Source organism: Archocentrus centrarchus, chromosome 2 (genome assembly GCF_007364275.1).
Source record: "Archocentrus centrarchus isolate MPI-CPG fArcCen1 chromosome 2, fArcCen1, whole genome shotgun sequence".
Classification (NCBI taxonomy): domain Eukaryota; kingdom Metazoa; phylum Chordata; class Actinopteri; order Cichliformes; family Cichlidae; genus Archocentrus; species Archocentrus centrarchus.
In genome coordinates, this window is record NC_044347.1 from 9,560,210 (window position 1) to 9,585,295 (window position 25,086).

The 25,086-nt window shown below is 40.5% G+C and overlaps 1 protein-coding gene across 1 annotated transcript in view; it reads right to left on the minus strand.

Moving 5' to 3' along the window:
- The window catches only part of LOC115797929 (NLR family CARD domain-containing protein 3-like), a 38,525-nt gene that overhangs the window by 9,556 nt on the left and 3,883 nt on the right, over positions 1-25,086 (minus strand). Inside the window, exons 4-6 of the mRNA XM_030754517.1 lie at positions 23,460-23,691; positions 21,550-23,323; positions 21,303-21,476 (exon numbers count right to left, since the gene is read on the minus strand). Coding sequence (XP_030610377.1) covers positions 21,303-21,476; positions 21,550-23,323; positions 23,460-23,691 — 2,180 coding nt within the window. The remainder of the gene's footprint in view (positions 1-21,302; positions 21,477-21,549; positions 23,324-23,459; positions 23,692-25,086) is intronic.

Genomic DNA, 25,086 nt, shown 5'->3' on the forward strand with positions numbered 1-25,086 from the left:
TGAATAATGATGCAGCAGTGATGTGAGTGCTGAGCTGTGACATGGAGAAGAGTCATGGACAGTTAGAGATGGTCATCTCACCTCTGAGCTTTGGTCTGGCTCTCATGTTCCCCACACAGAGTGGTTTTAGAGGGAGGGACTCCCTCCTCTCTGTCCTCACACTGATCCATGCTGCTGAACTCACATCAGCTCACACACACTTTCTACCTTCACCTGCAGAGGAAACACACATCATTCATGTGCACATCAACTGAAATCCTCCTTTCATCGTGTGAGCTGTCCAAGTATCAGCTGCTTCACCTCAGTGTCAGCTACTATCAGTCCTCTAGACAGAGTCACATGATGCATTTACTGACACATGCTGATTCACTTTGACTGGACAAGATTTTCAAACATTTCAGCTCATCAATAGTTCAAATTAGGACATCTTTGTTAAATGTCTGGGAGAACTGGAAGCTGTAGATAAAGTTTGTAACTGCCTGAAGTAACTACAGAACAAGAAAACTACTAAAATAAAGCAGAAGTACTTTGAGGCAGTCCTGAAGGAAAATGATGGAGAAATGTTCAGCACTTTAAGTTCGACAAGCAAATCCACATTTTAAAGACAGTTTCCAGGTAAAATACAAAATACCTCTGATATTTTGATGACAAATATGAATTCTTAGTCCCAGTTCCTGTTCACACTCACACACGATGTCAGATGAACTGTTGGTCGGCCTCCTTTGTCACGTCTAATTCTAGTTGTGTCTCTGTCACTGTGAACTGTGGAGCAGCAGATTTCTGTTATTTCTGCTGGAACTAAGCTGCACTCAGCTGATGCTAACAAGGAAACAAAGACTAAAGGTCACAGACTGCTGCCATTACCTTCACACGGAGCTTCACACAGAGACGATCATCTGACACCAAGTTCAGGAAAATGAAGTGAAAGTGTAATAAGGAAGGAAGCACCCAGAGAGGAGGTTTTAGAGAAGTGCTGAATCAGTTTGAAATGTCTGATGGAAGTTTGTGGTTTCACAGTCAAACTCAATCAGCTGAATTAGTCACATGTTTGCAGACACACTGAAATCATCCACAGTATCAGGCTGTTTGTGTCCAGCTTCAGTGTTCATGTGAGTCTGAAGCTGTTCGATGGAGCAGCGATGAACAAACTGATCATTTTCTCTGTCACACCTGAACAATGAAGCTGTGCAGCACTGTTGTGTCAGAGCTGCAGCTAAACTACTCGTATCAGTCTGAGTCTAAAGGGACGCGTCACATGATCAACACTGAAACAGTACTTCCTGCACCTGTCAGTGTGGAACTTACTTCTCCTTGTTATCAGATTTCTATGACAGAAGTCAAACTGGTGAATTTTAGAACAGGTAGAAATCAGGTGAGAGGGTCGGGGTGGAACTGGCTCAGGTCAGAACCCTTCATCTCTGTCCAGCATGAATGAATGTGAGTCTACTTTTGTGTTTAGTGTTCATCAGTGTTAGTTTGTAGAGCTCACAGGTAAAGTGGAATTACTCTGTGTTTACATAAATTTACACAATTTATGTAAACACTTTTTTCTACAAGTGTATTCTAACAGTCACACTGAACTTGGAGGTCAGTGAGTGAGAGACTTGAATTGCTGTGCAGATATGAATGTAGGAATGTTATGATTATGTGCTCAGTTGATTTTTTCCAAACCTCCTGCGTGCACAGCATTCAACTACAGCACAGGGGTCTCTCTGCAATTAGGGTTTTTGAATGGCTAATGAGGGGTTATTCCCTTTGAATTTCTGGTATTACATAGAGGAATTCCTCTTCTGCCTCGTTTTCATTTTATTTTGTTTGGTGTAAGATTTCAGTCCGCTTGGATGCATCGAAGATTCAGCTCCAATTCACTTAACCTAAAGTCACACTTCAGACATACAGGATTGATTCAAAAGTATGTAGAAATTTAATCCAGGTTTTTTTTCCTTCTGTTGATGAAGTTTCATTAAAATCTGTAGATGCAAAAGTGGTTTTTGGAGCGCCGGAATTTAGGAAGTCTGACCGGCTAGTTCAGGGTCGCTGGAAAATCAATAAAAAATGAACATAATTTCTGCCCGATTAAACCAACACATACTGATGAAATCTCCTATATATTGCATCATCATGCTGTAAAAACATCTTAAATTGATTATTATAATTTCATTTATACATTTTAATGCATTATATGCTCAATCTGTGATTTTTGTAAGGATATTTTATGATTAATCACTAAATATTTGGTTTAAAATTGCACTGACATGTCCTTACTAAAAACTAATTACATTCCAAATTTCATTTGATTCTGTTGGGAAATATGGAAGTTATGGCTGTAGATCACAAACTTTCTTCACTTAAGCAGTAAAACAGTGGGAGAAAATTTCCTATTTTTTCTTCACTTAAAATGTCATAACTTCCTTATTTGTAAACAAATTTTAACACAGATGGTTAATAACCAAATGGTGTCATTTTTGTTTGTATTTAAAGGCTCTATACAGTGATGTGAATTTTTGAGCCATTTGGGAACTTGGGAATTTTTTTTTTTATAACATACCTAATGATGCAGCTCAACTACAAACAAATTACTGCTAAATGGAGTTAGACTATTACAGATGTGATCCTAACACTGCTGGATGAGTGTGGATGTCTCTCAGGCCGTCTTCTTAATGTCTCCTTCCAGTCCATGCCTGAACCTGCAGGACCCACTCAGGAGAAACTTTGGATGATGGAATCAAATAACTGAGAAATGAATCAGATGTTCTACATGAGGCAGAAACAGGATGGGGAGGAGCTCAGGCCATCAAACAAAGATGACAGTGAAAAATCTCTCAGTGGAAACAGGACTTGGTGACACAGTCACAGTGGTGGGAATCATCAGAACCTGGAGCATGAAAAAGCAGTGCTGCTGTGGTGCTGTGGCCCCACTGTTTGAATTTAAGGTTTATAATATATATATATATATATATATATATATTTATATGTATATTTTTTTTTTAAGAATAAAGAGTGAACAGCTATATTGTTATACATGAGTTCTAATTTATTTTGGGGATTATTAAATATTAAATACAGTTTCAGTGATTACTTTTCATCTTATTTTTTCATTCAATTTCTCCAGAGGCAATAAATATTACTACAAAACCTGAAGAGGTTTCCAGTCTCAGCTGCTTCAGTCTCTCCTGGATGATTGTAGCTCAGGCCCAACTCTCTCAAATGGGAGTGGTTGGAGCTCAGAGCTTTGGTCAGAGAAGAGCAGGTGGTCTTTGTCCTTCAATTATTCAGGCCTGGGAGCTTGAGGGTCCTGTGAAATATCTTAGCTGTTCCCAGGTCTGCGCTTTTCTGGACAGAGATCTCAGATGTTGCTCCAGGAATCTGCTGGAGCCATTCTCCCAGTTTGGGGGTCACTGCCCCAAGTGTTCGGATTACCACGGGGACCACTGTTACCTTCATCTCCCACATCCTTTCCAGCTCCTCTCTGAGCCCTTGGTATTTATCAAGCTTCTCGTGTTCCTTCTTCTTGATGTTGCCATAACTTGGTATTGCACCATCTATCACCACAACCTTCTTCCACCACTACGCTGTCTAGTTGGTTAGCCATCACCAGTTTTTGTAACTGGAAGTACCACAGGATTTTAGCTTGGTCATTCTCAACCACCTTTGGGGGCATATTCCATTTCAATCTTGGGACTTCCAGGTCATACTTGGCACAGATGTTCCTGTATACTATGCCGGCCACTTGGTTTTGGTGTTCCATGTATGTCCTGCCTGTTAGCATCTTACACCCTGCTGTTATGTGCTGGACTGTCTCAGGGGCATCTCTGCACAGCCTGCACCTGGGGTCTTGTCTCTTGCGGTAGATTCCAGTCTCTGTTAATCTTGTACTTAGAGCTTGTTCCTGTGCTGCCATGATTAGTGCCTCTGTGCTGTCTCTCAGTCCAGCTTTGTCCAGCCATTGGTAGGACTTTTTTTAACATCAGGCACCTCTTCTATCTGCCAGTGCTATATGCCATGCAGAGGCCCGTCCTTCCATGATGGTTCCTGTTTTCGTTCGTTTTTCTCAGATTTCTGCTGCTCATGATATTCACTAAGCACATGCACAGTCATGACCATCTTCCTGATGTATTCATGGATTCATGGCTACGTTCACACTGCAGGCCTTAATGCTCAATTCCAATTTTTTGTGAAAGGTACTTATAGCTGTCTCCAATCTCATTGTACATCCTGTATAATAATAATAAAGGCATACTATTCTATTCTATTCTATTCTATTCGTCAACATCAGCAATGTTGCATTCAGGTAGTGGAATCGCCTCAGTTCTGTCTACCTTCCCTCCAACTACACTTCTCCAATCTGAATGACATTCTGATGCTTTTGCTGTAGAGCCTAGTGGTCTTGATCACTTCTGGCATACAGTTTGATATCATCCATCTATGCCGCATTTCCACTAGTACCTACTCTGTGTGGCTCGACTCGACTCGGTGCATTTTGTAGGCTTTTCCATTAGGGCCTGGTACAAGGTACTTTTTTTAGTACACACTCAGCCAGGGTTCTGGAAATGTGACATTGAAGAAGAGTATGGCACTGATTGGCCAGGGAGTGTTGTCACTAGCTGAGTCATGAGAGCGACTCCTACACCAGAATCATTTTTAAAACCCAACAGCAAGAAAATGGAGACACGCAAGCCAACACCGTGGTCGAATGAGGAGGTGTAGACATTTTTGTGCTTTGTTACGGTGTGTTTTGTGCTTGTGAAGGACTGAGTCATAAACACTTTAGTCTTCATGCAAAAGATTTTATATATTGAAGAATCAGAAAAATATCATGTACATGGATCCTCTCAGCTCAGAAAATCGCAGTCTGCAAGCAGTTAGCTGCAACCAACCCAAGAGGAGTGTTTTCTCTAAGCTAGCCTAACACTTTACTTCACTGCTATGCACAACCCTATTGGTTCAAAAACAGATGGGGGCGGGCTTTGGTTTAAACCTTGCCTTCCCTTCATTGGTGCACGAACTGGTCCCAGCACCTTGGCACTGCTCGTCCAATCGGCAACACAAAAAAAGGTGGGGGCGGGGCTATGGTTTCGACTTTAGCCCTCCCTTTGTTGGTGCACGAGCTGGTCCCAGCCCCTTGGCACAATCGGCGACCCAGAAACCCTGAACAGGAAGGAAAACACTTACAGAGCAGACCACGCTCTTATGGATACATGGCTATTTTCATTCCCTTAAGCAGTGGGGGGTGACATTTTTACTGTTCACCTTTCACTTTAATACATGCAGTGTTTTAGCAACTTTATCAGGGACTTGCGTACAAAACATATTTTCCAAGTCATGATAGTTGAACAACAAGATTAGCATATTATTGTAGCCCGGATTTATCGGGGATCTTGTACAGGACATATTCTGTGATAGTTGAAGACCAAGATTAATGCATCTTTATACAGCTGTGAGAACACTCTGACCTCTAGTTTCACATTTTATCTGCTCTCTGTGTCTCTATCTAATTTATTTGAATTTTTTAACCCACTGCTTCAGACACTACTTAGTTATTTTAGTTCAATCATTATTTAAGCCAACTAATTGTAATGGAAATCAAACAAGATCATGCCGAGTCGAGTCATGCTGCGCTGAGTAGGTATAATTGGAAAAGAGGCAGTGGAGGGGATAGCAACAAACAGCAAGGTAAAGACCATACAATACAGAGAAAACCCAACAGTCAAAACTGCCTATGATCAAGCACTTGGCGACAGTGGGAAGGAAAAACTCCCTTTTAACAGGAAGAAACCTCTAGCAGAACCAGGCTCAGGGAGGGGCAGTCATCTGCTGTTGAGGGCTGTTGAGGGCAGGGAGACAGGACAAAAGAAATGCTGTGGAAGAGAGACAGAGATTAATGCAGGCTCAAGTGACTGTCTATCTACCAGTAGCTGGTCTTTTGATCTTCTGGTGTTTCTGTCAATTCTTTTCTGGTCTACTGGTCCTTTCTGGGGATCCTTATGGGATAAGGATTATTCGGCCTTCAGTGTATTGTATCCATTAGCAACTGGTTCATTTGTGCTGCCAGATGCCCATGAAGTGCCTGGTGCTGTCCAACTGTTCATATTTGAGACTCTTTGCTGGATGTCTACAACTGGTTACTGGATCCTGTTCAGGGAGGTTGCTGTGGTGTGCCCCTAGATCCATTAGCCATTGAGCATTTAAGTTATATGTTGCATCTCTCTCCTATGCTCTTCCAGTATTGCTCTCTCTCCAGTCTTGGTGGGACTATTTTCATATTATTCCCCTGCCACTCCCATTCTTAATCCAGAGGGTTTAATATGATGTCGGCCCACCCTTTGCAGCTATAACAGCTTCAACTCTTCTGGGAAGGCTTTCCATAAGGTTTAGGAGTGTTTATGGGAATTTTTGACCATTCTTCCAGAAGAGCATTTATGAGGTCAGACACTGATGTTGGAGAGAAGGCCTGGCTCGCAGTCTCTGCTCTAATTCATCCCAAAGGTGTTCTATAGGGTTGAGGTCAGGACTCTGTGCAGGCCAGTCAAGTTTTTCCACAAATTATTTATAATATTATTATTAATATTAATATTTAGACATTTTTCCAAGCAGAGAGCAAAAAGAATCATCATAGAATCAAACTCCTTCACAGTTAAAGGAGATTAATTGCAAATTTATTGGTTTTTTTTGGTGGTTTGGTGAATGTTCATCATATTTTGAACACCATAGAGAGATTTTCTCGGCTGATCAAACTGGACTGTCTCACTGTAATGTACTGTTTAGTCAGACTCAGTCTTTTTATTTGGACAATGAATAGGTTCACAATAAAAATAATAAGGTTAGAAGAAAACAGTTTTCAGACTGTACAATGTGCACTGGATATACTGAATATGTAATTGGACTGTGGTAATTTGATTTTGTTTTATTATATTTAATATAAACCACCTTGGCTGAGGACAATTTGGCCTCAGCAATAATAAAAAAATTAAACTTTAGATAAACTCCAGCAGGCATCAGTAAACCTCACTATGTCTGCGCCTCAGTGACATTTTTAAACAAGTTACACTAGTCACTCCACACTGTGAGAATAAATTTTCACATGCACACAGTTTATGGTCATATATGAAGATACACCATTTACCCATAGGATTAATCTATGCCTCCTCAATCTGAGCCTCTCTAGAGACTTCCTCTCTCTTTGCTCCTCATCTGTACCAAATACACTTAAGGAAATGGAAGACTCTTCATGATCAGGAAATACTTTTTTTTTTTTTTTAAATCACTTTTTATTCTAGTTTCTACACAATGGTACAATGTTGGGACCTGATTAGATTTACATCTAGTTTCAAAAGAAGACAAGTTAAAGTCTAGTTGTGATTTCATCATTCTAACAGCAGTAAAATAAATGTCAGGATGAACTCTGGCTGCTCACCAAACTTGTGTTTATTGGACAATAATGTGTGAACGTCTCTGAGCAGTTTGTAAATTGATGTTTTGGGTCAGTGCAGCTCAGTGATTCTTCTCTGATATCACAGTTTGTCTCATCTGCAGCAAACTAACTGCAGCTGACATGAACTGAATCATCTGTAGGATACATTTTAGGGGTCTCCATGTTCCTTTTTGACCGCAAATTAAAACCCAATTAAAACCATAGTTACCAACAAATCACAGGGTTGAGCAGGTTCTGATGCAGGCTGTTTATTAGACATCTTAGTAGCACACAAATAGTTAAAAAGACATAGACAGTAGCATATGAAGACTGAGTTACACACACAGAGTAACAGAAAAGAAGAAAGAACCTGTTGATCATGCCCCAGCTTCCTCATCACTCCCTCCGATCGAAGAGAGCCCGTGCAGGGATTAAGTATGAGTCTAAATAAAATCAAACTGTCCAAATGATCCATGACGATGAGCAAGCTCTGTTGCAAAAAGTTACTAGTACTTAGAAATATACAAGCACAAAAAACAAAGGACAAAAAGCAAAAAGGTAAGAGCAAGAAGCCCTCCCGGGAGGTTGTGCCTTAGTAGTTGCTGGAAAAACGGACAACACGGACAAAGACAGTCGCTACATCTTCTCTTCTCTCCCCTCTCCTCTTCTAACCGTGGTATTTATACTCTTTCCCTTTCTTTGTCTAGGGTTTTGTGCACAGTCAGCGATTTACAAACATTCATTAAAAACTGTCATTAATTCCACTGTCATAATCTGAAAAGGCACAAACATCCCGGGGCATTTTCAATCCATCACAAGACAGTAAGAAAAATTCATCACAATAATTGACAGTAACGACCTCCTTGAGGCCATCCCCTGGTACTCTTGGAGAAGGATTTACAACTGCCCACACTTACACTGACCAGATACGAGGGAGAATGACCAGATATGAGGGAGAAAGTGAGGCCCATTTTGCCCCCGGACTTGTTGCATGGACAGATTTACACTTTCTTGATTTGCATTTCCAAAGTTTTTGGCTGTGCTACATAAGCAAGTTAGCCTACGGCTAGGTCCACTGGACAGATTTACCCCTATAACCAGTATAAATACAAAATGGGCAAACAGGATGACTGGTGTCCTGTACATGAACCCAAAAAAGGCAGTTTTATGAGCTGAGACCCCTAAGCATGAATTTGAATGAGCAACAGGTTGATCACTGGGCTAGAGCAGAAGATGAGTATGCTTTGAGGATGATCTGAGAGGGCCTGCTTGGCCACAGCAGGCTGTTAGGGAGGGGTAGCAGAGCTTCTGGGGCCCTGAACACAAATATGAGCAACTCAAACAGACCTCAAATCTTCCTGCTACTTTTGGGCACACAATATGCATTTATTACAGTGTAGAAAGTAGTTTAGTTGCAAATAAACAGAAGTAGGAATAATAACTTTAAATGTCAGTATTGGGTAATTAAAAATAAATCCTAACACATCTGAGCTGAACTGAGCTTCAGAGAAACACAACATCCTGATATTCACTGTGAAGCTTTGAGTGGAAAAAGACAGAAAAACAACATGTGGATCCTGGAATAATGGCAGCTTCCATTTTTAAAGGACTGAAGAGGAAGAAGTTTACAAGGAATCATTGAGAACAGTTTCATACATCAACTGATTGAATCCATGAATCTGAAAACGTGTTTGTGAGTGAAAGAGACAGACATGTACAGACTGAACTATCTGTTCAACAGTCAGAGTTTCTCTGACAGGAGGACACTCTTTACACTAAACTCAGCACAGAGACACTGAGGAAGCAGACTGACAAAACCATAACCCAAATCCAGGATAAAGAGGTTCAGTGAATGTGGTGTTGAAGGTGTGGAGGTGGATCAGAGTGCCAGAGGAGACTCTGTAGAAGGACAGAGTGCCAGCAGGACAGTCCACATACACTGCTACTCTTTTAGAGACAGAGAAGGAGGAGGAGGAGATGAATGTTTTATCCTTATTGTGACGGACAGAATATCCATAATCATCAGAGCAGCTCAGACTCCAGGACTGATTGTTCTTTCCAAACACACAGTCATTAGTGTCCTCTTGCCTTACAATTCCTCTGTAACTCACTGATATATCAACCAGTTCTCTCCACTCGACCTCCCAGTAACAGCGACCAGTCAGACGATCTCTACACAGCAGCTGAGGACACTGGTCATCAAATCTGTCTGGATGATCAGGATATGACTGATCCTCATACACACGTGTCACCTTCCTGTTGTTGTCACACAGTTGTAGTTTTCTGTTCACTGTGTTTGTGTCGATTGTGAGTCGACAGGAATCTGATGGAGAGAACAAACACAATCCAGCTGCAGTTATTGATCCATCATCTGTTCACTGATTGACACTTTGATGATGACTCCTGACATCAGAGATGTGAATGAGTGATGTGACAGTTTGAAGATGGTTGAATGTGTGCTGCTTTGTTTTCATCAATCACATTAAAAACACACTTACACTTCCTCAGACCTGGGATCAGCCATCGGACTCCAGCAGGCTCCACCCTGAAAAGAGGAGGGGGGTCAGAGCAGCACAGTCTCTGTCAGCATGCACACATGGACATTACCTTGCTCTCAGACACACACTGTTACACACTGATAAAGGAACAGTCCAACATTTGGACTCATACACTTGAAGGAAATGTCTCTATAGTCCTGTCCTCTGGTTGTCATTTTCCAGTGAGGCTGTTTGATTGGAGCTAAAATTATATTCATAGAAAATAGCCATTTAAATGTTATCCTAGCAAATGTTTTCACTCTAGAAAGGAAGCAGTGGTTCAAGTGTGGGCCTGTTGGGCCACAAAGGTACTGCAGGTGGGACACAGTAAGTAATTCACAAGTATGCATATTTACATATTTATATAAATGTATTTATTTATATAAAAAGTGAATTCAAACTGGTAATAGGAGGTGGTTAGTTTGTGATATTACTCATTGTTCTGACCCAGATTTATTGCCCTTGTATTGAAGTTTGTGTTTCAGTGGCAAGTTGGCCATACATTGGCATTAGCACTTTACGCATGACTGTGTAGCATTAGCAATTTGTGCTGTTTACATTTTTGAATCAAATTTTCAAAATTTAAAAAAAATCACTTTTTCTTTAAGCTAGGAAAATTTCACAGACTAATGTGATAGTGAGGGGGAGGGGGTCCCATGGGATTTTGGGGTTTTTAAGTGAGCCACAACACTCTTGACTTTGGTAACAGTCCACATTTTTCACTTCGGCTATTTATAAAATCTCAACAGAAGCTTTAAATGCTGAAACAGTCCGAGCATACATTGAGTATTTGTAAATTTGTCCCTTAATATTGTCCAAACAATATAAAATTTCCGTTACGAAGTTTTGTTTTCACGTTCTGTAAAATTTTACATAATATTTAACTTCCAGTTTCTTGGAATGAATTTTACTAGAAAAACAAGAATAAACATTGTCTTTGATCTGTATCACTAATAATACAGATCAAAGACAATGTACAGCTGGAGTTTTCATTGACCTAAAAAAAGCTTTTGATACAATTAATCATGAAATATTACTTGATAAACTGGAGCACTATGGTATTAGAGGTGTGGTCTTGGAGAAGGTAAGGAGTTATTTGAGAAGCGGGCTGCAATTTGTGAAAATTGCTGACCATCAGTCTGAGTGCTTGAACACTGTCTGTGGGGTCCCACAGCGGTCAGTATTGGGACCAAAATTGTTTCTCTTATACATCAATGATATGTGTAAAACATCTGATATATTGCAGTTTATTATTTGCAGGTGATACTAATATCATCTGTGATGGAGAGAATTCACAGCAGCTTTTAGAAACTGTCACAAAACAAATGAATCAATTGAAAACATGGTTTGATAGAAACAAGCTCACTACATTTAAACAAAACTAAATTCATGTTGTTTGGAAATGTTAGAAAAGATGCGACAGTAACATTGTTGATAAACAATGTTGAAATTGAACAAGTCTCTGATACAATAATAACAATCTGCTGGAAACAGAAAACATTTACAAACTAAACTGTCAGGAAGCATCTGTGTACTGAGCAAAGCAAAACATCTTTTGCATTGCAAATCACTCCACCTACTTTACTGCTCACTTATATTGCCTTGCCTAGAGTACTGTGTGGAAGTCTGGGGCAACACATACAAAACTTTACTCCAACCCTTATGTAAACCCTTATGTAAAGGATAATTGGTAAAGTTAATCACATGTAGGTATATCTATATTTACACTTTTTTCTAATTGGCTCTCCTTTATTTTTGTGAGCTTAGTGCATACAGGGTGAAGGTGAACTTGTAGTGTTGAGCATGGGGTAGGGATTAATAAGTAAGTACATACTTCTTCCTGCTACATTTCGGGCATGGGGATTTTGTTTGATTTTGTAGGAGCACATTTCTGTGTACGTGTGAATGTGTATATAGGCATGTCAGTGTGTATACAAATATGCTAATATATGCATAAGGGTTTGTTTATATGTCCAAAATAAAGTCAATCAATCAATCAACAAGAATAAGTGTCTGGCAGTGAATGAGTAGGGAAGGACACCAGAATGATATACTACGAATGAAGTTCAACCCACCCAGGCTTTCTTTGGATTAGCTGGCTCAAAAAAAAGCCTAAAACCCCCAGCTGAAATAATGGTTATTATGATAGAGGCTCTCAGTGTTCTCTGTTAAGCTTTCTACTTCAGGCTCTGTGTGTGCTCACATAAAATGGGTATTTTGCAGGTGATGTGACTTCTTCTGCATGAAATGATACATATGAGTGCTGCCTACCCCAATCAGACATGACATCAGCTGATGATGATAAAGTGGTGATTAAAGTCTTTAGAGAACATAAAAACTTGAACTTTAAACTGCATACATTTAAAACATTAACACTTTAACAACAAGTGTATTGTCACTGGACAAGGGCAAAAAAAAAAAAAAAAAAAAACAACTTCAGACAAAAACATACTATTCTGAGTCAAAACCCAGACCATCTGGAGGAGAAAAGAAAAATACCACAACCAAAGACAGCCAAGATAAGTGGGTGAAGAACTTATCAGGATATACTAGCCAAAGGATTCTATTTTTCTATATCTCCACTACAGCTGCCAATAGTGGATTTCATCCCATCCACAGAAACGGTGATAAGCATTAATAAACTAACACAACCTCAAGTAGAACAAATCAGGATGTTGTTTCAGCTACTCTCTCCAATGCAACATTTCCTTCATACTCTGTGATCATCTTTTTTCATAAATCAAGAAAAGAAGACCATCACAGTCCAAATAAAGACCAAAGAATGACCATACTACCTCGTGATAAGGGGAGGTCTACCGTTGTTCTAAACACAACTGATTATCACACTAAAATGACTACACACCTCAGTGATAGCAATACTTATGAGGTCTTAAGATGCGACCCCACAAGTAACTAAAGTCATCTGTTTCCTACAACAATTTGAAATGGAAGAAGCCATTGACCACCCTACTTACTACCACCTTTACCCTGGAGAAGCTACCCCATGGATATATAGACTTCCGAAGATCCACAAAGAAGGAGTCTCACTCAGACTCATTGTTAGCAGTATAACCACAGCCACCTACAACATTTCTAAGCACCTCGCCACCATCTTAGGTCTGCCATCTTACACTGAATGCAGATGAAAATATTGATTCTTTTGACTTGGTCTCACTTTTCACTTGACTGAGCCAGTCGAGACGGTCACAAAATGACTACAGCAGACAGCTCCTTACACAGCAGAACCAGCTTTACCCCATATCAGATTTGGGCACTTTTAGGCCTCTGCTTTACCACAACATATTTCAAATACAACAGCGGTTTCTACAGACAAAAGCATGGCTGTGCCATCGGCTCCCCAGTGTCACCCACTGCAGCTAACCTTTACATGGAGGAAGTGGAAAATAAAGCTTTAGGTTCCTTCAGAGGGATGGCATTTAGCCACTGGCACAGATATGTGGATGACACCTGAGTCAAAATCAAACCCCAAGAAGCAGAAGCCTTCAGTGACCGCATCAACTCAGTGGATAAAAGCACAAATTCACCAGTGAGCACACCAGGGATAATAGGTTACCATTCTTGGACAGTGCTGTGTTCACTGAGGAAGATGGAAGCCTCAACACTGAAGTTTACCAGAAGTAAATACCTGGGACTTTTGTTCTTATCATTCTTCTCTTTTGAGAAGTGTCCACCTTCAAAAACAAACAACACTTCTAGTGTACCCAGTGGAGGCTGCCGCAAAAATAATTAGCCATTAATTACTCATGAATAATTACTCGTAAAATTGCTCATAAGAGCATTTATGTTATGAGCAATTTTAAAATATCCTATATGTGTGATTGCCTCATTTTGTATATAAGTATTATTTGAACAATCCCATAGGATCAAAGTGAAGAACAGAAAAATATACAGCTCATCCTCTATCGGGCTCTCAGAGGCTGCACAGGCCTCTCCATACCTGAGAGTTTCCAGTCTCAGCTGCTTCAGCTGCTTCACTCCTGCCTCTCCTGGATGGTTGTAGCTCAAGTCCAGCTCTCTCAGATGGGAGGGGTTGGAGCTCAAAGCTGAGGCCAGAGATATACAGCCTTCTTGTGTGATCAGACAGCCAGACAGCCTGCAGACATCATATATAACAGATACACTTAGAGAACAGTGGTGCAACTGAATCCAAAGAATGTCATCTCCAACAAATAATAGTAAAAAAAAAAAAAAGAAAAAAAAGAATGGGCACTCACGTAATTTTGGTCTAAAAATTAAAGTCTACAGCAACAAAACCTACTTAAAGTAGAGCCGATGCTGGTGAGAGTGTCAATAGTTTTGCAGGTTTTTGGTCATTAATAAAGTAGTGAACAGACTAAAATGGTGAACAGATTATGGCAATAAATTCAGATTATTTATTTATTATGATTCAGTATCAGGAACTCATGAATATGATGAATACAATTGATATAAAACAATTTAAACTTTGACATATTTTAGTCTGAAACAACATGAACTTCTGGGGCTAAAACCATTTCAGTGTGTGGAGCTGTTAAGACTTTTATAGAAGAATTATCTTAAAAAGCATAAAAACTTTCTGAATAAATAAAATTACCATTAACATTGAACTGTTATTTTTTATCCTTATATATAAAAAGTGAGTAGGGAAGGATCAACTTCTATAGAAGTTTAATAAATGAAAATGATGACAAATCACATTATTTAACATTTATTAAACTTTGCTAATGCTAACTTAGCTAGTCAATGCACAATTAGACATTTGTTCAATTTGTTGCTATTTGTGTTGAAGTCTTGTCTTTTGGTGTGTCAAATTTACTATCTATGAAAAGTGAACTGAGTTTACCATCACTAATATCTGCACACATGGTTTTAAATCATCACACATAAAACTTAATTATGCTTTCTCATTTTTTATATGTAAACAATGCCACCCAGCACGTACCGAACCTCTTTTCTGCCATTTGGGCCTCCTGTGCAGTTTTTTTTTTTTTTGGTTGTATTACCAAAACTGTCAAACTTAACTGTCATATGATCTTCCTACTGATACCTCCACTGACATAAATGGCATTTTCAGATGAGCAGTGTCAGTTAGAAAGGAGGAATGTGAAATATGAATATGGCTATCCTTTGGACTTAAAAAAAAAAAAAAAAAAAAAAATAGTGTGTTACTCAGAGTCATCCTTACTTCAACAGGTCTATGAGAGCCAGAATTCTTGCTGGTTGGTAGGTTATCAAATACTTATTTCATGCAATAAAATGTGAATTAATTATTTAAAAATCATACAATGTGACTTTCTAGATTTTTTTTAGATTCTGTCTCTCACAGTTGAAGTTCTTTGTAGGTGGGAAAAATCGGCAGTGTATCAAATTCTTATTTTCCCAACTATATATATATATATATATATATATATATATATTAGGGGTGGGACTCGATTTAAAAAATTAATCGAATTAATTACAAGCTTTGTAATTAATTAATCGAAATAATCGCATTTTAATCGCATTTCAATATTTGACATGAGAAATATTAATTTAAGTTTAGTTGATGAATAAATCAATATACATAAGCTTAAACTTCAAAATTTTGTTTATTTTCCCACCAGTCTACTACACAGACCAATGAAGGGTGGAAGTGCTCCTGTGATAAACTCCTGAAATTAAAGTTAAGCATCATAACTGGATAGTTTTATTCAACATTAATGTCTCACTTGTTATAGTTGGAAATTAATCATTCTCTCAGCTGTATTCCTTGATGTTGAAATGTGTCATCTTGTCCCACCCCTAATTAGGGGTGGGACTTTAACGCGTTAATTTCGATTAATTAATTATGGGGAAATTAACGCGTTAAAAATTTTAACGCATTTTAATCGCACTTTGCACCGTGGAACGTTTCTCAGTGCACGAGTTCCCGGCATACAGATTATATCGACGCACAATGTCCAAATTAGGGGCCGCATCCTGCGAAGGACCCGGCCCACGTCTTTCGCAGCCCACGAACGCCACAAAGGCCGGAAGTGAGCGGTTAGCCTTCATATCAGCTGCCGTCACCTCTGCGTAGCTCATGTCGCCTAGCAACCGTGAGTGCGAAGCACAGCTGTGTAAAAACAGCTGTTAAACTGAGAACGAACTTTTTCTCCTTTTTGTGGTTTAATTTTAAATCTTTAATTCAAAATAAGCTGTTAAAACAAGATGACACATTTCAACATCAAGGAATACAGCTGAGCGAATGATTAATTTCCAACTATAACAAGTGAGACATTAATGTTGAATAAAACTATCCAGTTATGATGCTTAACTTTAGTTTCAGGAGTTTGCTTATCACAGGAGTACTTCCGGCCTTCGTTGGTCTGTGTAGTAGACTGGTGGGAAAATAAACAAAATTTTGAAGTTTAAGCTTATGTATATTGATTCATTCATCAACTAAACTTAAATTAATATTTCTCATGTCAAATTTTGAAATGCGATTAAAATGAGATTAATTTCGATTAATTAATTACAAAGCTTGTAATTAATTCGATTAATTTTTTAATCGAGTCCCACCCCTAATATATATATATATATATATATATATATATATATATATATATCTCGTCACATGTTGATGAACCAGGGCACTCTGACGATAAGTGGGCTACTGGAACTAGAAGTTTATGGCATTAATGGACATGAGATGAGAACCGGGAACTGTTGGAATGCTGCTACACATGTAATTTCAGCGAGAGGGGTTAGATGAAGAGGATGTGGGACTTATGGATTCTTCGAAATCCACCATCCAAACTGACGGCAAAATAACTTGTGGCTCAGTGTTCCAACATACAAAGGAAGCAACTGCTATCGCAACTAGCGATTGATCAGGTACAACACAAATGCTACGGCAAAGAGGAGCCAGGACGACAGGTCAGCAGCCCCACACTCCGAGATTGGGTATCAAGCCCCAATGATAACAGCAAGTACACTGAATACCAGAGCAGCTGACCTGAAAGATAAGATCATGGCAAAGAAGGAGAACTGGACCCCTCGACGCCGACTACGAAGACTATGTGAAGCACTCTCTGAAGATCTACTAGAAGATGTGAATGCAGCACTACTTCTTACCACTACCATCATTGAAACCAATCAGTTGATCTATACCATGGCAGCAGTGATCCTTGAGATGCTTGGCTATAAGATGAACAGCAATAAGGAGCTGTACGCTCCATCGAAACAATGACTGGAGGCTAAGATCAAGGTAGCACGGAAAGAAGTTAGCCAGCTCTCAGAGTTGCAGAAAGGTGTGATGAAGAAAGTGGTGCCTAAGAAGTACAACAGGCTGCCCATACCTGAGGCCTTAGAGACTGCCAAGCAAAGACTCACAGCCTTGGCTAACTGCCTGAAGAGGTATACCAGAGAGATAGAAGCCAGAAAAATAAACTGGATGTTCTCCACCGAACCATCCAAGGTATACTCTCAGTGGGAAAAATATGAGAACAGCACCCCCACCAAGGCTGGAGATGGAGCAATACTGGAAGAGCATATGGGAGAAGGATGCGTCACACAATACCAATGCTCAGTGGCTAGTGGATCTAAGCGAGGACCACAGCAACCTCCCTGTACAGGCCCCAGTAACCATCACAGTGGCAGACAACCAAGAAAGAGTCTCACATATGAAGAGCTGGACAGCACCAGACCCTGATACGATTCACACCTACTGGCTAAAGAAGCTAACTGCACTCCATGAGCGCCTGGCAGCACAAATGAACCAACTGCTAGAGGCTAAGACACACCCAGAATGGCTGACTGAAGGCTGGAAAGTCCTGATCCCCAAGGACCCCCAGAAGGGACCAGTCCCATTCAACTACTGGCCCATAACCTGCCTCAGTACAATATGGAAACTCCTGTCAGGCATCTTAGCTGCTAAGATGGGTAGGCATGTGGCACAAGGGCCAACTGACCAACCTGTGCACCGCCTGGATTGACTACAAGAAGGCCTATGACTCAATGCCGCACACATGGATCCTGGAATGCCTAGAACTGTATAAGATCAACAGGACCCTAAGAGTCTTCATCAAGAACTCAATGGGAATGTGGAGAACAACACTATAGGCCAACTTCAAGCCCATTGCACAAGTCAACATCAAGTGTGGGATTTACCAAGGAGATGCCCTTTCCGCACTGCTGTTCTGCATAGGCCTGAATCCCCTCAGCCAGATCATCAACAAGACTGGCTACGGATACCGACTACGGATGTCCTCTACATGGATGACAAAAAGCTGTATGCTAAGAGTGAACAAAATATTGATTCACTGATCCACACCACCAGGATCTACAGCAATGATATTGGAATGTCATTTGAACTGAAGAAGTGTAGTCGAATGGTAACAAAGAGAGGAAAAGTTGTCAGAACTGAGGGGATTACACTACCAGAAGGCAACATTGCAGACATTGAGGACAGCTAGTACCTTGGGATCCCACAGGCAAATGGGAACCATGAAGAGGCTGCTAGGAAAGCTTCAACCTCCAAGTACCTGCAGAGAGTAAGGCAAGTCCTGAAGAGCCAGCTGAATGGGAAGAACAACAAGATCTGGGCTATCAACACCTATGCCCTGCCAGTTGTCAGATACCTTGCTGGGATAATAAGCTGGACAAAGGAGGAGATGGAAGCCACTGATGTCAAGACAAGAAAGCTCCTTACCATGCATGGAGGGTTTCACCCCAAATCCAGCACACTGAGACTGTACACTAAATGGAAGGAAGGAGGCCGAGGACTAGTGAGTGTCAGGACTACTGTCCTAGATGAAACAACGAAGATCCATGAATGCATCAAGAAAATGGCCACAAAGGATCATGTGCTTAGTGAGTATCTCAGGCAGCAGAAACCCGAGAAAGAAGAGGATGAAGAACAGGAACCATCATGGAAGGACAGGCCTTTGCACGACATGTACCACCGGCAGATAGAAGAAGTGGCTGACATAGAGAAATCCTACCAATGGCTGGACAAGGCTGGACTGACAGACAGCACAGAGACACTAATCATGGAAGCACAAGAGCAAGCTCTGAGCACAAGATCAATAGAGGCTGGGGTCTACTACACCAGGCAAGACCCCAGGTGCAGGCTGTGCAGAGATGCCCCTGAGACAACCCAGCACATAACAGCATGGTGCAAGATGCTAGCAGGCAGGGCATACATGGAACACCATAAACAAGTGGCTAGCATAGTATACAGGAACATCTATGCTGAGTATAACCTGGAAGTCCCGAGATCAAAATGGGACACGCCCCCAAGGGTGGTTGAGAACAACAGAGCGAAGATCCTGTGGGACTTCCAGATACAGACAGACAAACTTGTGATGGCTAACCAACCAGACATTGTAGTGGCGGACAAACAAAAGAAGAAGGTCGTGGTGATAGATGTTACAATACCAAGTGATGGGAACATCAAGAAGAAGGAACAGGAGAAGCTTGACAATTACCAAGGATTCAGAGAGGAGCTGGAAAGGATGTGGAAGATGAAGGTAACAGTGGTCCCCGTGGTAATCGTAACACTTGGGGCAGTGACTCCCAAACTGGGAGAGGGGCTCCAGCAGATTCCTGGAACGACACCTGAGATCTCTGTCCAGAAGAGTGCAATACTGGTAACAGCTAAGATACTGTGCAGGACCATCAAGCTCCGAGGCCTCTGGTAGAGGACCCGAGCTTGGAGGAAAAAAAGACCGCCCATAGGGCAAGCTGGGATTTTATATATTATTTATATATATATATATATATATATATATATATATATATATATATATATATATATATATATATATATATATATATATTATTATATATATTATTTATATATATATATATATATATATATATATATATATATATATATATATATATATATATATATATATATATATATATATAAAAATATAGTTGGGAAAATAAGAATTTGATACACTGCCGATTTTTCCCACCTACAAAGAACTTCAACTGTGAGAGACAGAATCTAAAAAAAAATCTAGAAAGTCACATTGTATGATTTTTAAATAATTAATTCACATTTTATTGCATGAAAAAAGTATTTGATAACCTACCAACCAGCAAGAATTCTGGCTCTCATAGACCTGTTGAAGTAAGGATGACTGAGTAACACACTATGCCATCTTGGATTAAAATCCTGCAGGGCACGCAATGTCCCCCTGCTCACGCCAGTAAATGTCCAGGCCCGTTTGAAGTTCGCCAGTGAGAATCTGGATGATCCAGAGGTGGTGTGGGACAAGGTCAGATAAGACCAAAATAGAGCTTTTTGGATTCAGCTCCACTCGCCATGTTTGGAGGAAGAAGGATGAGTACTGTACAACCCCAAGAACACTGTCCCAACCGTGAAGCATGGGGGTGGAAACATCATACTTTGGAGGTGGTTTTCTGGAATGGGGACAGGACGACTGCAGCGTATTGAAGGGAGGATGGATGGATCGCAAGATTTTCACCAACAACCTCCTTCCCTCATTGAAGATGGGATGTGGCTGTGTCTTCCAGCATGACAATGACCCAGACACACAGCCAGGGCAACTAAGGAGTGGCTCCATAAGAAGCATTCCAAAGTCCTGGAATGGCCTATCCAGTCACCAGACCTGAACCCAATGGAAAATCTTTGGAAGGAGCTGAAGCTCAATGTTGCCCATTGACAGCCCAAAAACCTGAAAGATCTGGTAACTCTGATAAACTTATCTTATGCAATAGAGGTAACTCTTGGTCTTCCTTTACTGGAGCGGTCCTGATGAGAGCCAGATTCATCAAAATGTTTGATAGTCTTTGCAACTGCACTTGAGGATAATTGCAAAATTCTTGAAAATTTTCAGATTGACTGACCTTCATTTCTTAAAGTAATGATGGAATGTCATTTTTCTTTAATTAGTTGAGTAGTTTTTGCCATAATATGGATTAGAACACTCAGATACTCAAATAGAGCTATCTTGATGGATTCCAGAAGCACTTGAATAACATAAACAACACTTGCTTTTTTTAAAAGCAATCAGGTTTCATGGTCTTAACAAATAAATGAGAGTCTTGTTGAAGTAAATACAACTAAGAAATCATATGTTGCAGGATATTTCACAGTACTTGTCTTTACTAGGTCAAGAGTACATATGATTTAAAATATTAAGCACTCTACTGTTTTTATTTAGTTACTTAAACTTGAGTATAAGTGAACTACCCTAAAAAAGAATTGTCCGATAAAATACATTTCCTATTCAACTCCTTTTTCTTTCTTTTTTTTAAGGCAATTGGTTTGCATACTTTTTCTTGGTAAGGTTAATTAAATTTACAGTGTACGTTGGTTACAAATGCAATCCAGCTTTGAAATTCTTTTTAAACCTGACCTGAGCGTGTCCAGTTGTGAGTGTAGATTTTCCAGTCCAGAAGACAACACTTTCACTCCTGAGTCTCTCAGATCATTGTTACTCAGGTCCAGCTCTCTCAGACTAGAGGAGTGAAAACTGGGAGCTGAAGACAGAGCTTCACAGCTTCTCTCTGAGAGGTTACAGCTGTTCATTCTGATGGGACATCAAGAAAATAATGAAATTTTTTTCTTTTGTGTTGAATAGATAGTATTGTATAATAACTTACAGAGCTTTACTGGCAGTTTTAACTACCGGCAGCAGCCTCATCAGAGCCTCCTCTGTAGCAGAGTATTTCTTCAGGTCAAACACATCCAGATCTTTTCCTGATGACAGTAAGATGAAGACCAGAGCTGACCACTGAGCAGGAGACAGTTTATCAGTGGAGAGACTTCCTGAACTCAGGGACTGTTGGATCTCCTCCACTAGAGAATGATCATTCAGTTCATTCAGACAGTGGAACAGGTTGATGCTTTTCTCTGCAGACAGATTCTCATTGAGCTTCTTCTTGATGTAGTGTTTTGTTTTGGGATTGGCCTGTGGGCTACTTCCTGTTTGCTTCACCAGGCCTTGCAGGAGAGTCTGATTGGTCTGCAGTGAAAGACCCAGGAGGAAGCGCAGGAACAAGTCCAGGTGTCCATTTGGACTCTGTAAGGCCTTGTTCACAGCACTCTGGTAGAGGTGTTTCTCTGTCTGGGAGGTTGTTTGTTGTTCTTCCAGCAGATTGACTCCAGAGTTGATGAAGGTCAGATGAACATGAAGAGCAGCCAGAAACTCCTGAACACTCAGATGGATGAAGCAGAACACCTTGTCCTGGTACAGCCCTCTCTCCTCTTTAAAGATCTGTGTGAACACTCCTGAGTACACTGAGGCTGCTCTGATATCGATGCCACACTCTGTCAGGTCCGATTCATAGAAGATCAGGTTTCCTTTCTGCAGCTGATCAAAAGCCAGTTTTCCCAGAGACTCAATCATCTCCCTGCTCTCTGGACTCCAGTGTGGATCTGTCTCAGCTCCTCCATCATACTTGATCTTTTTTACTTTGGCCTGAACCACCAGGAAGTGGATGTACATCTCAGTCAGGGTCTTGGGCAGCTCTCCTCTCTCTCTGGTTTTCAGCACATCCTCCAGAACTGTAGCAGTGATCCAGCAGAAGACTGGGATGTGGCACATGATGTGGAGGCTTCGTGATGTCTTGATGTGGGAGATGATCCTGCTGGCCTGCTCCTCATCTCTGAATCTCTTCCTGAAGTACTCCTCCTTCTGTGGGTCAGTGAATCCTCTGACCTCTGTCACCATGTCAACCCACTTAGGAGGGATCTGATTGGCTGCTGCAGGTCGTGTAGTTATCCAGAAACGAGCAGAGGGAAGCAGGTTCCTCTTTATGAGGTTTGTCAGTATCATATCGACAGAGGTGGACTTTCTAGGGTCAGTCAGGATCTCAGTGTTGTGGAAGTCCAGAGGAAGTCGACACTCATCCAGACCATCAAAGATGAACACAACCTGGAAGTCTTCAAAGCTGCAGATTCCTGCTTCTTTGGTTTCAGTAAAGAAGTGATGAACAAGTTCCACCAAGCTGAACTTTTTCTCTTTCAGCACATTCAGCTCTCTGAAAGTGAATGGAAACATGAACTGGATGTCCTGGTTGGCTTTGTCTTCAGCCCAGTCCAGAGTGAACTTCTGTGTTAAGACTGTTTTCCCAATGCCAGCCACTCCCTTTGTCAGCACTGTTCTGATTGGTTCATCTCTTCCAGGTGAGCCTTTAAAGATGTCTTCTTTTCTGATTGGTGTTTCTGGTCTGTCTGGTTTCCTGGATGCTGTTTCAATCTGTCTGACCTCATGTTCATCATTGACCTCTGCAGTCCCTCCCTCTGTGATGTAGAGCTCTGTGTAGATCTGATTCAGAAGGGTTGGGTTTCCTGCTTTAGCAACACCCTCAAACACACACTGGAACTTCTTCTTCAGAGCAGATTTGAGTTTCTTCTGGCACATAATGGGCAGTTCTCCAGAAAGACACAAAAGACATGTCTTAAAAACATCTCAAATTTATAACACCCTGCTTTCAGGCTGAGATAAGTAAATGTAAATCTACAAATTCCATGTGATATAACCGTTATCTTTGTAGAAAAATCCTCTTACTGCTCTGCAGATGTTCAGCCAGTTCCACCTCCTTCATTCTTTTCAGGAAGTGCAGTGTGATCTTCACAAATGCATCGCTATTGCTCCTTCTCTCCTCTTCTTCATCATCATTTTCCAAAACCTCCTCATCCTGCCTGTGACTCTCTAAGCATTGTGGGTAATCTCGACTCAGAACCTTCTTGATTTTCTTCAGTTCACTCTTCACAAAGCTGACAATGTCGTCCTCCAGCCGCTGGAAGAACATACTATATGAATTATCCAGTCAGACTGAAATCATATAGCCACATATCAAATCACAATGACAAACCCCTGTGAACAGTGAAAATGCTTTTAAAATAAATGCAGTCATCACATTTGGGCTGCTGAAAGTAAAAAGGTTCTACTTAGAATTGTTGGCTTGCTGTTTTTCTACTTGGTCACCATTAAGACTAACAATTGTTAAATTAAACTAGAAATAACTAAAAAAAATTTTATTTCATCAAGACATTCATATACAGACATAACCAGGTGATGAAATCAAGATAAAGGTTATAATATTCTGAGAAACTGATGAAACTGACATTTTCCCATGACTAATATTCCACCTAATATATTTTTTACCTGGTTTGGTAGGTTGAGTTATAAAAATATTTTGTCTTTGTTTGTGTACTGGACACTACACATATGCCCAAAAATTTGAAGAGAGCTAACAAATCATATAGGCATTTTTTTTACTTCTGCACAGTGCTTCCTGTTTTAAAAGGGTGGTCAAAAAAGAAAAACATTGCATGGACAGTGTAGCTGATGCTATGGTGGTCTGTGTGGGTTGCCATAGTGACATATCGGCGGGAGGTTGAACGGCTGGTGCTCTGGTGCAGTCAGAACAACCTGGAGTTAAACACGCTTAAGACTGTGGAGATGACAGTGGACTTCAGAAGACACCCCTCATCAATGATTCCCCTCACTATAACCAACAGCCCTGTGACGAATGTGGAAACCTTCAAGTTTCTGGGAACCACCATCTCTCAGGACCTGAAATGGGAGCTCAACATCAGCTCCATCCTCAAAAAGGCCCAACAGAGGATGTACTTTCTGCGCCAACTGAGGAATTATGGTCTGCCGCAGGAGCTGTTGAGGCAGTTCTACTCTGCGGTTATTGAACCTGTCCTGTGCTCTTCTATTACAATCTGGTTTGGAGCAGCAACAAAACAAGACAGGAACAGACTGCAGAGAACTATTAGAACTGCTGAGAAAATCATTGGTGCTCCTTTGCCCAATCTTCAGGACTTGTTCACTTCTAGAACCAGGAAACGGGCAAAGAAAATCATCTCAGACTCCTCACACCCTGGACACACTTTATTTCAGCTCCTTCCCTCAGGCAGGAGATACAGATCCCTGAACACAAAAACCACCAGACACTCAAACAGTTACTTTCCTCATGCCATCACACTCATTAATAGCTGATCAGTAACATTGATGTCTACACCACTGCCTAAATGTTACAAACTTTGTTGTTACACTACAACGCACACTACACTTTATTTTATTTTATTATTTATTAGATTTTGGATATTGTATAATTCTTAAATTACACTGCACCTTCCCTTCCCAGACCTGTATTGTATATTGTGTATTGTATATTGTGTAT